The sequence below is a fragment of the Callionymus lyra genome, chromosome 17 (genome assembly GCF_982586985.1).
Source record: "Callionymus lyra chromosome 17, fCalLyr1.hap1.1, whole genome shotgun sequence".
NCBI classification, from domain to species: Eukaryota; Metazoa; Chordata; class Actinopteri; order Syngnathiformes; family Callionymidae; genus Callionymus; species Callionymus lyra.
Window position 1 is genome coordinate 20,060,823 of NC_141834.1, and position 19,183 is coordinate 20,080,005.

Below are 19,183 nucleotides of genomic sequence, written 5' to 3' on the forward strand. Positions count from 1 at the left end.
GTTGAAACATGTAGTATTTTTTAAAATCAATGCCCAAAAACCTGCCTGAATATACAGTATTAAAGCATCATTTTGATGATAAAGATAATAATTTATTCTTATTCTACAGTATTTATCAAGTCCAGATCATTTGTGTGTTTTACAGCTCAGATATTCCTGGGAACTCTAATAAAAATGAAAACTGTTGAATAATAATTATTGAAATTTTATCTTCAATTTATGATATAGTTTCAGTCATTTTTACCAGAACTTGGACAATATTACATGTATAAATTAGCATATTAACATAAAGTATTCCTTAAAAATGGTTTTCCTGTTATTAAAAAAATATATACTGTGTATATATATAGATATTTAATATTAAAGCATACATTTGCAATTTAAATTATTATTAATTCTCATTCTGCAGTTTATCATATTTAAAATCTGTTAAAAAAGAAGATCCACAGCTCAGTCGTCTGGGACTCAGAGCGGAGCTTTTTCCTGGGAAATCTAGAAAGAAAATAAAACATTTAATAATATTTATTTTAATTTTATCTTCAATTTATGATATAGTTTCAGTCATTTTTACCAGAAAATGGACATTATTTTACGTTAAATTTGCATATAAAAAAATTATAACAAGAAATATATATATATATATATATTTCTATTATTAAGAATCTTTGTTGTTTTTTTTAAATATTAAAGTATAAATTTGCAAGTTAAATGATTATTTATTCTCGTTCTGCAGTTTGTGACATCTCCTTTTCCGGGAAATCTAGAAAGATAAAAACTGTTTTCTGTCAATTTATGTCAATTTATGATATAGTTTCAGTAATTTTTAGCAGAAAAAGGAAGATATTACACGTTAAATTAACATTTTTACATCAATATGTTCCTAAAAAAGAGAAAGAAATAAATCTTCATTTTGTTTTTTTAATATTAAAGCAAAAGATTGAAACTTATTAATTGAAATTATTATTAATTCTAATGCTGCAGTTCAAATGCTTATCATATTTAAAATGTATTAAAAAAAAGATCCACAGCTCAGTCGTCTGGGACTCGGAGCGGAGCTGATAAAAAGTCTCCTGAGAGCAGAGAACATGAAACCTTCAGACGTCTCGAGCCCTGAAGCGACTTCGATCGTTTCGATCTTGGCTGCTCCTCAAAGATCTTCTTTCCCCGAAACCAAGTGTTTTTCTGGACGAAGCTTCTGGTGAGAAACGGGTTCAGTGACGAGAGATTCAAGAGAGTCAAGCGATTCAAGCGAGAACATGTTTCTGCTGCACAGAATAACTTAGCATGAATTAAAAGATCCTGAATTGAAAAGGTTTGTTTTTCTTGTAAACGACAAAAGCGAGGTTTGGTCGTGGAGTCTGGTGAGTTCTCTGGAGAAGAAGTGCTGACTCGGCTCCGGCGTCGTGCTGAGCCGGCGCTCTGGCCCGCGGCTCCGCGGCGCCCAATTAGATCAAGACGCCATTATGCGGCGATTCATCCTTCATTTTGTGGTCGCGAGACAACATTAAGGCGAGAGATTCGATTAGAACGAGAGACGTCGACCGACTCTGGACGTCTGACAGCGTTTGTGCGACAAGACGGATGAAGGAGGACGACTTGATTCTGAGTCAACACCTGTAGTTACACCTGTTTGGTGCACAAGTCTTTAACTAGTCTAGATGTTTAACTAGTCTTAATGTTTAACTAGTCAAGATGTTTAACTCATCTAGATGTTTAACTCATCTAGATGTTTAACTAGTCTAGATGTTTAACTAGTCTTAATGTTTAACTAGTCAAGATGTTTAACTCATCTAGATGTTTAACTCATCTAGATGTTTAACTAGTCAAGATCTTTAACTTGTTAAGATGTTTATCTCATCTAGATGTTTAACTAGTCTTAATGTTTAACTAGTCAAGATGTTTAACTCATCTAGATGTTTAACTCATCTAGATGTTTAACTAGTCAAGATGTTTAACTTGTTAAGATGTTTATCTCATCTAGATGTTTAACTCATCTAGATGTTTAACTAGTCAAGATGTTTAACTAGTCAAGATGTTTAACTTGTTAAGATGTTTAACTTGTTAAGATGTTTATCTCATCTAGATGTTTAACTAGTCTTAATGTTTAACTAGTCAAGATGTTTAACTCATCTAGATGTTTAACTAGTCAAGATGTTTAACTTGTTAAGATGTTTATCTCATCTAGATGTTTAACTAGTCTTAATGTTTAACTAGTCAAGATGTTTAACTCATCTAGATGTTTAACTAGTCAAGATGTTTAACTTGTTAAGATGTTTATCTCATCTAGATGTTTAACTAGTCTTAATGTTTAACTTGTCAAGATGTTTAACTCATCTAGATGTTTAACTAGTCAAGATGTTTAACTTGTTAAGATGTTTATCTCATCTAGATGTTTAACTAGTCTTATTGTTTAACTAGTCAAGATGTTTAACTCATCTAGATGTTTAACTCATCTAGATGTTTAACTAGTCAAGATGTTAACTTGTTAAGATGTTTATCTCATCTAGATGTTTAACTAGTCTTAATGTTTAACTCGTCAAGATGCTTAACTCGTCTTAATGTTTAACTCATCAAGATGTTTAACTCGTCTTAATGTTTAACTCGTCAAAATGTCTAACTCGTCAAAATGTTTAACTAGACAAGATTTTTAACTTATCAAGATGTTTAACTCATTACAATATTTAACTCTTCAAGAGATTCAACACTTTAAGATGTTTAACTCGTCAAAATATTTAACTTGTCACAGAGTTTAACCCGTCTTAATGTTTAACTAGTCAAGATCTTTAACTCATTACAATATTGAACTCTTCTCAATAATTAACTCGTCAAGATGTTAAACTCATCAAGAGGTTTAACTCGTCGAAATGTTTAACTCGTCTAAATGTTTAATTCATCAAGATTTTTAACTCATCAGGATGTTTAACTCGTCAAGATGTATAACTTGTCTAAATGTTTAACTCGTCAAGATGTTTAACTGGTCAAGATGTTTAACTCGTCTAAATGTTTAACTCGTCTAAATGTTTAACTCATCAAGATTTTTAACTCATCAGGATGTTTAACTCGTCTAAATGTTTAACTCATCAAGATTTTTAACTCATCAGGATGTTTAACTCGTCTAAATGTTTAACTCGTCAAGATGTTTAACTGGTCAAGATGTTTAACTCGTCAAAATGTTTAACTCGTCTAAATGTTTAACTCATCAAGATTTTTAACTCATCAGGATGTTTAACTCATTTAAATGTTTAACTCGTCAAGATGTATAAGTCGTCTAAATGTTTAACTCGTCTAAATGTTTAACTGGTCAAGATGTTTAACTCGTCAAAATGTTTAACTCGTCTAAATGTTTAACTCATCAAGATTTTTAACTCATCAGGATGTTTAACTCGTTTAAATGTTTAACTCGTCAAGATGTATAACTCGTCTAAATGTTTAACTCGTCTAAATGTTTAACTTGTCAAGATGTTTAACTGGTCAAGATGTTTAACTCGTAAAAAAAATTAACTTGTCTCAATATTTAACTCGTCAAGGTGTTTAACTCGTCTTAATGTTTAACTGGTCAAGATGTTTAACTCGTCTTAATGTTTAACTCGTAAAAAAATTTAACTCGTCTCAATATTTAACTCAACAAGATGTTTAACTCGTCAAGATGTCGCTGCTGCCCCCTAGTGTCCTCTGCTGCTCCTGCCCAGAGTTCTGGAAGAAAGTGACAGTTTTTATGAAACTGCTGTTGAAATCCAAGATCTTTGATAAGATCTCAGGCGAGTATCGACTTTTGACGCGTCACGACACGTCTGCGTGACATCATTGTTTCTCTTTGAACCCTCCTGTCAATCACAGTCGCTATCTTTTGATGTTTTACAAGTGAAATGTGGATGAAAAAAAACACTTTCCGAGGTCATCGAGGGTTGAACCACTGTCGTCGAGAAGTTTGATCGGAAATATGTTACACAACTTGATTTCAGACTGTTGCAGTGCATTATGGGACATATTGACACCCATCTATCATAGATAGATACACTTTACTGATTCCTCTGGAGGTCTCCTTCGTAGATTTAATGATAATAACTTACAAACCACACAAATAAAATAAAACTCTGGATCGACAATTCAAACCCATTTTAAAATAATAACAGTTCTATTTGAAATTGTGGCAATTAAAATAAAATAGCATTTTAAGTCATTTTAAACTATTTTATTGTTTAATTAAATAAAAAATCACTTGAAAATAGCTTTTAAATAATACATTTTTGTTTACAAATATAATATTAAATAAATGAAATTATTAAATTAAAATAAAATAAATAATAATAAATAATTATATTTTGTTAGTTATGGATATTTTCTAGAACTGTTTCCAAGGCAACAGTCAATCATACTAATTGCTTCAACATCAAAATCTCATGATCTGCTATATATATTAATATATAATATAATATATAAATATATTACGTAAATAAAATGTTAAAATTAATGAATTTCTACTTTTATAAATATAATTTAAAATAAAACACTCAAGTTTAAGCCCCTGATATTATCTTTGTTTAACTCAATCTCTGTATAAACTTCTCTATCGTACAACAATATTACACATAAAAGTCCCATAATGCACTGCAACAGTTGAAGAAAAAAGTTGGACAGATATTAAAAAAAACGTCCTGAACAACAACAACAACAGCAATTATTAAAATTATTTGGATACATTAACAAGATGAATAAATATCATGGACATTTTTACATTATAAAACCATGCGTGGTGAAGAAAAAGTGCTGCCTTAGTGCTTTTGAGCAAAACCTACTCACGGCAAACCTTGTGTCAGCAGCAGTAGTTTCATGTCGGCATAACAACTTCCAACGAGGGCTTCAGGAAGTGAAATAATGAATTGAATGTTAATTTATCACGATAAATACATTGAAATACATTTTTAGCTGTTTTTAAATTTTCCAGATTGTTTCTTCTTTCTGGAAAACTGTCTCTGGAATCTGTTTTAAAGTTGATCTAGTTGCACTTAATTCACTATTTCATCCCATTTTTTTTTACACAACTAAATGTGTTTAAATCTGTCTCAGGCCATAAAAATGAGTCAAACTGGATCTACTCCACGTCTCTAACGGACGACTGAGCTCCTCCCACGACAGACGACAATGTTGTATTTTATTACGATCGATCTGCAGCGACACACTTGTTTGAACATGACTTTGTATAAAAGACGACGACAAAAACCTCATCGAAGATTTTTCCACTAAAAATGAACGGAACTACCAAAGTCTTTGAACGCATCACGTCTCTTTCATTTGGTCTTGAGTTTCTTGGACGCTTTCCTCCCGAACACTCGCTCGGCGTCGCAGAAGACCTGTGTGAGGCTCCCATTGTCTTGAAACTGGAAGCGTGTCCCGGAGCGTCCGTCTGGTTCCGGCCGACGGACTCGCTCCTGCCTCCTGGCGTCGAGTTCCCCCTCGAGGGCAGGACCGTCTCTGCTGGTGCGACTCGCGGACGCGGGGGATTGTGTGGCGTGCTGGGGGTTGACGGGCAGTTGCGGGTACGACGCCGCGGATAAGCCCATGATGGAGAGAGGATGGATGACGGTGTTGCTGATGACGGACGTGAGAAGGTTCTGGCTCAAGCCGGTCGGGAGGATCAGTGGAGATGGTTTAGTATGAGCTGATCGATGAGTCTTTACCTTCTTCCTGCTCAGGTCCATGTGGACGTCTGTCTCTGCCAATCAGAGCATCAGCTGATGTCAACGACCTGTCACTCAATGTTTAACTCTTAAAAATGTTTAACTCGTCAAGATGTTTAACTCGTCAAGATGTTTAACTCATCAAGATGTTTAACTCGTCAAGATGTTTAACTCGTCAAGATGTTTAACTTGTCAAGATGTTTAACTCGTCAAGATGTTAAACTCTTAAAAATGTTTAACTCGTCAAGATGTTTAACACTTCAAGATGTTTAACTCGTCAAGATGTTTAACTCTTAAAAATGTTTAACTCATCAAGATGTTTAACTCTTAAAAATATTTAACTCGTCAAGATGTTTAACTCATCAAGATGTTTAACTCATCTAGATGTTTAACTCGTCAAGATGTTTAACTCGTCAAGATGTTTAACTCGTCAAGATGTTTAACTCGTCAAGATGTTTAACTCATCAAGATGTTTAACTCGTCAAGATGTTTAACTCGTCAAGATGTTTAACTCGTCAAGATGTTTAACTCTTAAAAATATTTAACTCGTCAAGATGTTTAACTCATCAAGATGTTTAACTCGTCAAGATGTTTAACTCGTCAAGATGTTTAACTCGTCAAGATGTTTAACTCGTCAAGATGTTTAACCCGTCTAAATGTTTAATTCGTCTAGATGTTTAACTCGTCAAGATGTTTAACTCGTCAAGATGTTTAACTTGTCACAATATTTAACTCATACACGTAAATGTTTAACTTGTTAAGATGTTAAACTCAACAAGATGTTTAACTCGTCTAGATGTTTAACTTGCCTAGATGATTAACTAGTCAAGATGTTTAACTCGTCAAGATGTTTAACACTTTAAGATGTTTAACTCATCAAGATGTTTAACTCGTCACAATATTTAACTCATACACGTAAATGTTTAACTTGTTAAGATGTTTAACTTGTCAGAATATTTAACTCATCAAAATGTTTAACTTGGAACAAGGAAAAGAACTCTCTAACCTTTGTGCTCCAGGTTCTGGCTGGTTTTGTGTCCGACCGCCTGCTTCACTGAGTCCAACAGTCCAAACATCTCGCTCAAGGAGTTCAACAAGACGGCGTCTGCAGAGGAACAGAAGGAGATCAAGCAGAAAAACCATCATTACTGCACAGAAAAGTGAAAGACAAAGTTGCCTTTGAAAAGTCAGATTATTAACATTCATAAGAGTCAAAGTTCAGGACAGTCTGGCTTCACTTCTCTCTTTTATTTATGTCACCAGCACTTAAGTCACTTTTACATTATTGATCATTTTTAAATGATTTCACAATGTTTTTGACCCTGACTTGGGCTGAGCTAACAGAAGTAAAATAAAAAAAGCAAGACAACAAGATCCTTGAAGAACAGATGATCCAACAATGTTGTAATTACACTTTTCTGACACTGGGGGAGCCAGAAACAAACTCTTCGCTCGTACTTATTGCCTATTTAGTGCTGAAGTAAGTATCCCTTGCTACGCTGAAGATGACAGGTACGAACTGAAACTGTTTAACAGGTTAACTCATCACTATGTTTAACTTGTCATGATATTTAACTTATCACTATGGTTAACTCATCACCAATTTCAACTCATCATGATGTTTAACTTGTCATGAAGTTTAACTCATTACCATTTTTAACTCGTCACCATGTTTAACTTGCCGTGATTCTTAACTTGTCAAAAGGTTTATCTTGTCAAAAGGTTTAACTCATCACCATTTTTAACTCGTCACCATGTTTAACTTGTCAAGATGTTTAACTCGTCACCATGTTTAACTCGTCACCATGTTTAACTCATCCCCATTTTTATCTTGTCAAAAGGTTTAACTCATCAAGATTTTTAACTGGTCACCATGTTTAACTTGTCAAGATGTTTAACTCGTCACCATTTTTAACTCATCACCATTTTTATCTTGTCAAAAGGTTTAACTCATCAAGATTTTTAACTGGTCACCATGTTTAACTTGTCAAGATGTTTAACTCGTCACCATTTTTAACTCATCACCATTTTTATCTTGTCAAAAGGTTTAACTCATCAAGATTTTTAACTGGTCACCATGTTTAACTTGTCAAGATGTTTAACTTGTCACCATGTTTAACTCGTCACCATGTTTAACTCATCACCATTTTTATCTTGTCAAAAGGTTTAACTCATCAAGATTTTTTACTCAAATTAATGTTAAACTTTTCACGATTCCTAACTCGTCAAAAAAGTTTAACTCGTCAAAAAGTTCAAGTCGTCACAATGATAAACTCTTCAAAATAACTCGTTGGGCTACAGTTGTCCGGGTCATCTGGACCCACCAGTCTCCTGCAGGTTGTCCTTCTCGCCCCGAACTTCAACCCCTTTAAGGGCAGCCAAGAACTCGCTCCTCAGACTGGACAGGACGTCGCCCATCAACCCCGAGTCCACCACGGACCTCCAGAGGCTGAGAAGTGCGTCTACACAGGGAGATAGGAATCATGTTGAGAACACATGAGCGACACAGCAGGTCTAGGATGGATGGAAGAGACATGAGAAGAAAAATCTCTGCACTTTCATGATGCGTTCTGTTGAGATGTACGTAAAATGTCAGGAGCTACAAATCCCATCATGGGAGGTTAAACTTGTTTGTCTGCGGAGAACAAGGGAGGAAAGGTCGAGGCTGAAGAGCTACATTTGTAACCAATAATACGATCAGAACTTCATGCTGCAGGCGAAGCAGTTTCACGCTCAGAAAAAAATCCCCCTCGAGGTTTGACTGTCAGACTCTGTCCGTGACCTGCTGGTCGCCTCGGTAACCACAGGGATGTCAGAGTTTGAAATGTAAGAGTTTTTCAGAGTTTGTGACTCGAAGGATTGAGATGACGGATGTTAATAAAAATCCATCCATCCATCCATCCATCCTTCCACCCATAAATCCATCCATCCATCCATCCATCCACCCATATGTCCATCTATCCATCTATCCATCTATCCATCTATCCATCTATCCATCATCCATCCATCCATCCATCCATCCATCCACCCATATGTCCATCTATCCATCATTCATCCATCCATCCATCCATCCATCCATCCATCCATCCATCCTTCCATCCATCCATCCATCCATCCATCCATCCATCCATCCATCCATCCATCCATCCATCCATCCATCCACTCATATATCCATCCATCCATCCATCCTTCCATCATCCATCCATCCATCCGTCCGTCCGTCCTTCCATCCATCCATCCATCCATCCATCCATCCATCCATCCATCATCCATCCATCCATCCATCCATCCACCCATCCATCCATCCATCCATCCATCCGTCTGTCCTTCCATCCATCCATCCATCCATCTGTCTAACCATCCATATATCCATCCATCCATACATACATCCACCCATCCATCCATCCATCCTTCCATCATCCATCCATCATCCATCCATCCATCCATCCATCATCCATCCATCCATCCATCCATCCATCCATCCATCCATCCATCCATCCATCCATCCATCATCCATCCATCCATCCATCCATCCATCCATCCATCCACCCATCCATCCATCTGTCTAACCATCCATATATCCATCCATCCATACATACATCCACCCATCCATCCATCCATCCTTCCATCATCCATCCATCATCCATCCATCCATCCATCCATCCATCCATCCATCCGTCCAACCATCCATCCATCCATCCATCCACCCATCCATCCATCCATCCGTCTGTCCTTCCATCCATCCATCCATCCATCCATCCATCCATCCTTCCATCATCCATCCATCCATCCATCCATCCATCCATCCATCCATCCATCCATCCATCCATCCATCCATCCATCCATCCATCCATCCACCCATCCATCCATCCATCCATCCATCCATCCGTCTGTCCTTCCATCCATCCATCCATCCATCCATCCATCCATCCATCCATCCATCCACCCATCCATCCGTCTTTTAGATTAAACAGAGGAAACACAATCTTTCCTTTATAAAATGTTTAACTCAAAATATTTGACTCGTCACAATGTTTAACTCGTCTGTACCTATTCTGTTTCTTTAACACAACGTATGGTGTGTAAATAAAAAAGATTCTTATCATCTCGTGTGTTTCTATGAAGAAGATCTCAATAACAAATGATAATAATTTAACTCATGGATAATAACAAGAGATTGAATGAATCATTCTCTCCACAGAAACACATCTCCTCTCACCTGTCGAGCTGCTCTTCCTCCTCCTGGCAACATGTCCGTTGGACGTGTTGATGAGTCCGACCAGACCCGGACACCAGTCGGCCGCCGAGCACGACTTCTCCTCCGGCGGCGTCTCGTCCACGCCTTCGTTTTCTACCACGACATTGACTTGATGAGTCCACACCTGTGCTGGTCATGTGACCCGTCAGGTGGAAGACGACGCACCTGTGAGCGAAGGCATCGGACCGAGCAGGTCCAGAGCCGGACTGGGCGGCGCCGGAGCTCCGGCAGGAAGCTGCGAGCTGCCGATCAACACGTCGAACTTGGTGCTGCGACAGGTGTTGCTGCAGACGGTGTCGTGCTGGTAGAAGTCGATCTGCCCGGAGTCCATCATCTTCCTGTGCAGACGAGGGAGGGATGGACATTTAAATGAAATATAAATTGAAAATTCTGCTTGAAAAATATTATAAAAAGTCGATGATATTTATATAAAAGTAGGTTTTCACTCGCATATATATTTTAAATATTCATTACTTGATTCAAATTGTAGATTTATGTGGATTTAGGGAGTTAAAAATGAAAGAAATACAAATATTTTTCTAAATTAAAATGGATGCTAATGACGTTAGCAAGTAGCAGCTAGCTGCTGTGCCGCTATTTACGATAGCATGTAGCAGCTAACTGCTATGAAACATATAACAAACACACGTTTTTTATTGTATACAATCTTTAAATTTGATTATTTAAATTAGATCATAACATGGGACACATCGTGGAGATGACAACTTTGACCACAAGATGGCGCTGCTTGGCGGGTGAACCTGAGTGCGAACCAATGTTTAGGTTAAGTTATAATTATGAGGGTTGTCACAATAATACAATTGTAAACTTGATACTCGGTAAAATATTCAATACTATTTTCAACAACACAAGGATAAAAAAATATCCCCAAACTTAAAAACAATATTTTTATCAACAAGAAAAAAACAACTTGTTTACAACATTTACAAATTAAAAAACCCACAAGTTAAATTATTTCTTTATTTTTTTTTTGAAGTTAGAAGGAGGTTGTATTAATACTTTTGAAAATGAGTATCGTATCCAGACGCAACATTCTAGAGAAGATCTCTTTTTAAAACTTTGAGACCAATTATAATTAAATATATATAACTTTTTTAATTACCAACATACTTAAAAAAAAAGATGAAATAAAAAGATGTTCAACAGTAATTAGATAAATGGATGTTTTTGCACAATTTGGAGATAATACACACAAAAATACACACTTATATAAAATATAAATATATAAAGTGATTTATAATTATAACAGAAAGGTAATGTAAGAAAACGTGATCAAATAAAAGTAAATTCATTAAACACGTTGATCTTATTTTTGTTTTATATTTGTTTAATCTTCCAGCATTAACAAATGTTTTATTTATTCATGTCCTCGTTTAGTTATGGATCAAAATGAATTACACATTTTTTCCAAACATAAACTCCTGTTTATTCACATTGATATGCTCTTGTGAGTAAAACAAGATCAGTTTTAATATAATTCCTATCTCATAAATATACAACAACAATAATCTAATTAATTTAAGTGTTTTTCCTCATTTTAAATCTGAAGGTTTCACAGTAAAGTTCGACTACAGTGTGAAAAAGTGAAAAACATGTTGACAAATGAAGGTGTAATGGTTCAATGTCACAGTATTGACGCTGGAAAACAAGTAGAAACGTGTGAGAAAGATAGTGTGACAAGCTTGATAACATGTCATTTGATCCCACAGCCGTGACTGCTGGTGTTTGGACGCCTCTTCGCAGCATCTACCGTATCATCAGCAGCCACGACGGGCGGGTGGAAGACACGGGACGAGCCGCTTCGCCGCCGTCGTTGAACAAGCGATAAATAAAGTTGCACCTGAGCATCACGCCTCCCAGCCTGATGGCTCTCTTCCAGTCCTTGAGCGTGGCTTTCCCCGCCAGGTGGACGAACTGCTTGGGGCTGATGAGCTGGTCGTTGAACTGAGGAACCAAAATCACATTTTTAACTAATGTCATAAAAAACACAGTTTGCTAAGATAAAAATGTTTTTACTTTAACGCATCTGACGTTGATCCCCGGACACACAAACTTCTTGAAGAGCAACACGGCTCGGCTCTCCCCACAGGTGATGGGGTATCCGTACTCCATCTTGGCTCCTTCTTCTTTACTGTCGTCTGGAAAAAAACACAATAAAAACCTGATCGAAAAGAGGTTTTTAAACTGGTTTTAATTAATTACACAACAATTCTTACTGATTTATCAAATACAGAAGGTGTCTTGCGAATTCTTTCATTAAATATACACGTAAAATGGTTGTAATTCATCAGAAATATTGAGTTTTTTACTGAATTATTCGACTCACCACGATGAGCTACAGCCAGCACTGTCGTCCCCGTGCCTGCAGTGTCATGGTTCCCCCTGCAGAGGGAGACATACTCTCAGTCAGCATCAAGAAGTCGTCGTTTATTGATGGGAAATAAAAAGCTTTTCCGGGCAACAGGCGGAAATAAAATGAAATTATTTCACGTCAAAACATGTCATTAAGTCTTCTAGGGGCCACATTGTATTATGGGACTGTTCTAAGTGTTACTATAATAAATTTATTTAAACATTTGACATGTTTATTCAAATATAAATCATTGAATAATGATCAAATCAAGTCAATATTATCTAACAACATTTTCTTTTTGTATGTTTTCGGATTTTAAGGGACAAAAATCTTCAAAAGGACCAATTTAAAATTCAACAAATTATTTATATAAGTACAAATGAAATACCATCAATTTTATAGTTTGACTCTTTGACCTTTTGACATAAATACATTTAAAAGTGGCAACAAACTCTTCGCTAGGAATAATTTACGACACAATACACATCTATAGCATCACACCATTGACACAAAACACTTTACACACAAATCTACAAACACACACACAATATTTATCCCCATTGAAAATAAAGACATAAAAAGATGACACAACTATTAAAATTAAAAAACCTTTGTTTTGCTATTATATTTACTGATCAATAATTGTATTCATTAGGGAAATAAAAACATACAATGTTTGCTAAATGAAGTGCACAGTGTATAAAAATATAATCGTCAGTTTAACAGAAAGATCGTGTAAGAAAATAAACTGTAGTTGTTTTGTATTTTTTTTTAGCCTCCAGCGCAGGAAATAAAACACTATATTTACTTCGTTCACAAACACATGTCAACATGAGAGAAAGGGTTTATTTATTCAATATATTTGTACGGGACAAGGAGACCAAACAAATCATTTTAACAACCTTTTTTATGAATGACATAATAAAATAATAAGGTCAGATTTATAGTTCAACCTGGTGAGAGCAACATGTTACTTCAGGTGTTCCCCCCTCGTTTAACACGGTTTATATAAAACGCTTTTTCCAAAGATTCTCAGTTAAATGCGTGCGATCCACCTTCAGGCGCCGGACGGCCATGTGACGGAGAGAATAAATAGACGAGAGTAAGTGACTCCCAGCATGGGTGAGATCTGGTGAAGTTAAATTCGTATCCAAGCCCCGGGATTAAACCGACGACCTATTAACGGCCGATCCCACCACGTGCAGCAACTTTCATCGAAGCCACGACAATAAAAAATCAAATCATCCTAAACATTCATCACAGATTCTCTCTTCCACTCCCTTCCTTTCGTCCGTGTGAAGCGACAGACTCGGAGCGACTTACCCTTGCTGGCTGGGCTGCAGGGGCAGAGTGACCCGGGTGTTGGCGCCGCTGGAGTCGTCTTCGTCTTCTCTCTCCATCGTGAAGACGCAGTGACCTCAGCACCTCTCCCGGCAGATCTGCACGAACACGGGCCCGACCACGCATGTCAACATCAGCGCCGAGGATCCCACACACGCATGCAGCCACACACACACACACACACACACACACACACACGCAACAACACACAGGGGCACGCACAAGCGGTGGATCGCCTCCCCCAACACTGGGATCAGGCATGCGACTGACACAGAAGCGAGTCCACAGTGTTTAAAAAATGTCCTGATCCTCTGGCCTCGTTGTGTGTTTTACACCGAAATATTTGCTTAAATTTCGTTCAATTGACTGTTTTTGAATCAATACCTTGTGTATTATTTTTAGACGACGAAGTGGATTCTTAAGATGCTCACTATCGAGGGCTACGAAGGAGTTAAATTGGGATTAAACTGGTAACCTTCCTAACTCCAGTGCTCGTCTGAATCATTCACCATCAGTTAATGAGGGAATTAAATGGATATTTTCAAATGTTTAATTGCCTTAATCTCAACATGACGTCAGTTTCAAGTGTTGATTTTTGTCAAATATATTACAACAACAAAAAGAGAAAATTGAGTGTCAAAATAAGATTTTATTTTCCCTTTAATTTAAATATATAATAATTGCAGGAAGTCCTTGCATCGTAATTGTATTATACGTATGTTTAATGGATTATTTAACTGTATTTATTTGTCATTAATGTTCATTTTCTATATTTATGATTTGGTTTGACTAGTAAATTCTAAAAATGTTGTTGTTGTTGTTGTTTTGGTCCACACGTGTGTTAATGTTGACAAATAAACTCATTTAACCTTAATTAATATCAGCATTAAATGGATATTTTAAAAATGAAATCAGTATTTATTCTCCATTTGTGTCGAATATATTTTAAAAGTACATAAGTGAGAGAAATGTGGGTTTTATTTTCAAAAAGCCTTCAACAAAATGAAAAGTAAACTATTCACAAATATAATTTGCATGGAAAGTCTTAACATTTTTAATTGTATTAGAAGTATATTTGTGTATTTATTTATTCATCGTTAATAACAACAACAAAAAGGTCAGCAAATATACTAATTAACCATTAATAAATATGGGGATTAGAAGGATATTTAAAATTTATTTAAAAACTTTGATTTAAAATCTACGTCAGTATTTTATATTTGCAAAAAAAACACACAGACGAGTGTCAAAATGGGGATTTAATTCCCAAAACCTTGCAATAAAACTTTGCTTTTTAATTAAAAATGTTTTAATTTGTATAGAAATCTCTAACCGGAAGTATATATATATATATATTTTTTAATTTATTAACTTATCATGAATGTCTATTTACTGTATTAAATATTTATGTTGTGTAAAAACAAATAAAAACGTAAATAAATGGTAGTTTGTTTGTTTGTTTGTTTGTAAGTCCACACGTACTTTAATGTTAGGAGGATCTAAGTCTTCGTATAAACCACTTTCCATCAATTTATACTGGAATAAACGGATTATTTAATATTGAAATGCTTTTACATTAAAATTTACGTAAGTTTTTTTTTTTAATTGTGCCAAAAATATTGAAAATATAAACAATAAAGTGTTGTAAATGAGGTGGAAATCTTTTTAAAAAAAAATCAAAATATTAAGATGTTTTCTGGAGGTTTTAAAGGACATTAAAGTCCAAACGAGTGACAGTCAGTGAGACAAGTGTCTCGGACACGTCGACACGAACACAGATTATCAAAGCATTCGAACACAAAAGTGTATTCTACTGGTTTCTACTCACTCTCGTCCGCAGCGAAGACTTCATCCTCCACTCTCCTGCGTCTGAGGCCGGCGCATGCGCGGTGACGCGCCCGGAGGAGCATCTGTCACGAGAAGCGGCGAGTTCGCACGCGATGTGTAAATCGGTCAAACTGCTCTTACGTGCGTGTGCACGACAGCCTCACACGCGCACGCACGCACGAAGATCGGCGTGTGTGTGTGGAGTGTGTTCAGCAGTTTCTCCTCCGGAGTCACGCACCGAGCACTTGAACGTCTCATGGAGATTTTTTTTTTTTTAAGTTATAATTAAAGTTGTTTAAATTTTTAGTTTTAGTTTATTCTTCCATTTAATCTCTCAGGTAATCGTGTCATAAACACCTGTTCATTTTTAATTAGTTTAAAAAAAAAAAAGTATGGGCGGAGATTCGGTTCCTTGTCGTGGTTTTATGACGCAGTCCTGGTGATGTCATCACTGTGCGCATCAATCAACCTGAACCACGGTGCAGGTAAAATACTTTTTTATTTTCTATGTAATTTTAATGTAAAATACTTCTTTTTATTATAATTATTAATGGTCCACACATGTGTTTATGTTGACAAACTCTAGGGGGAGCTTAAACACCACTAAATCAAAATTCTACCACTAGTTTCTTAAACTTCGACATTTTTTAAAAGTTATAATTATGTCAGAAATAACCAACAAACAAGGAAATAACATCAGCGGAAGATGAAAAGGTTTAATGGGTATGTGTTATTTATTTATATTTATTTAGTTGTTTATTTTTATCACATTTTATTTCTTTCGTCCTATTTCATCTAAAACACCAATAAAAAATATCTTTCCTCTATTTAAATACTGGGAATAAATGTTTTCTGATTCTGAGATATGATAATGATAAAAATGCCATTTTTATGACCACGTTGGGGAAATTTAGTAAGTAAGTAAATAAGTAATTTTTATTTATATAGTGCTTTTCCAGACCAGGGTCACAAAGCGCTTTAACAATCAAAACAATACTCAAAAAGTATATACTTTAAAGGTCAAGATAATACTGAGAACACAACAGGAGTTCCAGAAAATCAAGGAAAAGCCTGAACAAATAGTGTCTTAAGATTTTAAGAATTTAGCTCACAAAACAAGGATTAACTATGTAAACACATTATATTAAGGCATACAGTACACATATTAAGATTATAATAAAACAATAATAGGGAATAAAACAATAATAAATAAAAAAAATAATAGTAAACACATTATATTAAGACATACAGTACACATATTAAGATTATAATAAAACAATAATAGGGAATAAAACAATAATAAATACAAATAAATAATAGTAAACACATTATATTAAGACATACAGTACACATATTAAGATTATAATAAAACAATAATAGGGAATAAAACAATAATAAATAAAAAAAATAATAGTAAACACATTATATTAAGACATACAGTACACATATTAAGATTATAATAAAACAATAATAGGGAATAAAACAATAATAAATACAAATAAATAATAGTAAACACATTATATTAAGACATACAGTACACATATTAAGATTATAATAAAACAATAATAGGGAATAAAACAATAATAAATACAAAAAAATAATAGTAAACACATTATATTAAGACATACAGTTCACATATTAGGATTATAATAAAACAATAATAGGGAATAAAACAATAATAAATACAAAAAAATAATAGTAAACACATAATATTAAGACATACAGTACACATATTAAGATTATAATAAAACAATAATAGGGAATACAACAATAATTAATACAAAAAAATAATAGTAAACACATAATATTAAGACATATAGTACACATATTAGGATTATAATAAAACAATAATAGTAAGTAAGTAAGTAAGTAAGTAATATTTATTTATTCGAGACCAGGGTCACAAAGCGCTTAAACAATCAAAACAATACTCAAAAAAGTAAATACTTTAAAGATCAAGATAATACTGAGAACAACACAGGAGTTCGAGAAATTCAAGGAAAAGCCTGAACAAATAGAAACGTCTTAAGATGTTTCTTAAAGGAGTCAGTAGATCCATCAAGAGCAAAGAGAGAGAAGATGGTTCCAAAGCTTAGGAGCAACAGCCTGAAAAGATTTCTCTCCTCTTGTCCTGAACCGTGTTCAGGAACCATAAGTAGATTCTGATCCACAGACCTCAGAGCCCGAGCTGGGGTGTAAGGCTGGATCAGATCAGTGATGTAAGGAGGAGCCTGACCATGAATAGATCTGAAAGTAAGAACCAGAATTTTAAAGTTGATCCTGAAAGAAACTGGAAGCCAGTGAAGAGTTTTAAGGATCGGAGAAATGTGAGTTCTTCTACTAGAGCGGGTTAGAATTCTCGCTGCAGAGTTCTGAATCAACTGCAGACGAGACGATCCTTCTTGTTAAGACATGAAAAAAAACTGTTACAATAGTCCAGACGAGAAGAAACAAACGCATGGATTATAAGCTCCAGATCATGTTCCGACAACATTTTCCTAAGTTTAGAGATTTTTCTCAGTTGAAGGAAACAGTTTCTGGTCAGTTTTCTTCAGTGTCGAACAAGAGACATGTCTTTATCAAATACAACACCCAGGTTTCTCAGGCTCAGTTTGACAGACTGACCTAAGTCACCCAAGTACTGACTCAACCCTGGAATCTTATTATCATGAGCAATCACCAGAGTTTCAGTTTTGTCCACATTTAGCTGTAAAGTGTTTTCACTCAGCCATTGTTTGATTTCTAGCAAACAATTGACTAATCTGTTCAGCCTCTGGGGCTCAAGATTATAATAAAACAATAGGGAATAAAACAATAATAAATACAAAAAAATAATTGTAAACACATTATATTAAGTCATACAGTACACATATAAAGATTATAATAAAACAATAATAGGGAAAAAAACAATAATAAATACAAAAAAAGAATAGTAAGCACATTATATTAAGACATACAGTACACATATTAAGATTATAATAAAACAATAATAGGGAATAAAACAATAATGAAACAATTGTAAATACAAACAAACATAGTAAACACAACAAAACCGTAATAAAATAAGAATACTAATGTACAATACTTAATGTACAAGCCAATGGGTTTTTTTTTTTAAACATCAATACAGCTCAACAAAACTAATCAAAACTATCTGATTATTGGCAGAACATGACACAAGTCAATCTGTTAAACTGAAAACACAGTTTGGAACTGGTTCTTTGTTTGGTGAGCTGCCCCTGCAACCTGATCTGTAATACACAGGAAATGGATGTCTGATAACTATAACATACATTTAATGTTATTGTGGAAATATTATTGTGGAGAAAGTATTTAAAATACATTTTATTTGTGCAAACTAAGCTTGTTATTATTAATAATAACGTGTTGTGTGGTTTTCCTTCAGAAATATCAGTCTGTTTAGTCAAATATAGTGAAAATGTGTCGCTAAAGTGTGTAAAAGTTACTTTCTTGTGAACCATTAGCATTGTTAGCATTAGCATTAACTTCTGACCGATCCGAGATCAGCGTGCGCCAGCGAATAAAGCCCGCCCCCCGCGCTCTCATTGGTCGCCTCGCTAAGTGGTGAGCCTTCGCCCGGCGAGCCAATCAGCTGCGGCCTTCGCCCACTCCGGCCAATCGGAGCGACTCTGTACTTTGCACCTTAACTTCTTCCCTCCCGACCCGAGCGTGATCCGAGGAGAC

At 35.2% G+C, this 19,183-nt stretch overlaps 1 protein-coding gene across 1 annotated transcript; it reads right to left on the reverse strand.

The window, feature by feature from the left end:
- Window positions 1-5,178: 5,178 nt before the first annotated feature.
- LOC148062921 (glucocorticoid modulatory element-binding protein 1-like) lies at window positions 5,179-15,515 on the reverse strand. The gene is made up of 10 exons (XM_087812988.1): window positions 15,480-15,515; window positions 13,634-13,749; window positions 12,284-12,339; window positions 11,974-12,095; window positions 11,798-11,901; window positions 10,102-10,274; window positions 9,898-10,029; window positions 8,003-8,140; window positions 6,685-6,783; window positions 5,179-5,713 (listed from the first exon to the last, which is right to left on the reverse strand). Exons 2-10 carry the CDS (start codon window positions 13,708-13,710, stop codon window positions 5,289-5,291), a joined length of 1,326 nt encoding a protein of 441 aa, XP_087669114.1. The 5' UTR covers window positions 13,711-13,749; window positions 15,480-15,515; the 3' UTR covers window positions 5,179-5,288.
- Between the last annotated feature and the right edge of the window lie 3,668 nt (window positions 15,516-19,183).

Excerpts from the sequence above, each read along its gene's own strand:
- LOC148062921 (XM_087812988.1), bottom strand. The coding sequence starts at position 13,710 with ATGGAGAGAGAAGACGAAGACGACTCCAGCGGCGCCAACACCCGGGTC. Across the intron at positions 10,030-10,101 it reads TCCGATGCCTTCGCTCACAG|AAAACGAAGGCGTGGACGAG; the intron begins GTGCGTCGTCTT and ends ATGTCGTGGTAG. Across the intron at positions 8,141-9,897 it reads GAGGAAGAGCAGCTCGACAG|ACGCACTTCTCAGCCTCTGG; the intron begins GTGAGAGGAGAT and ends CTCCCTGTGTAG.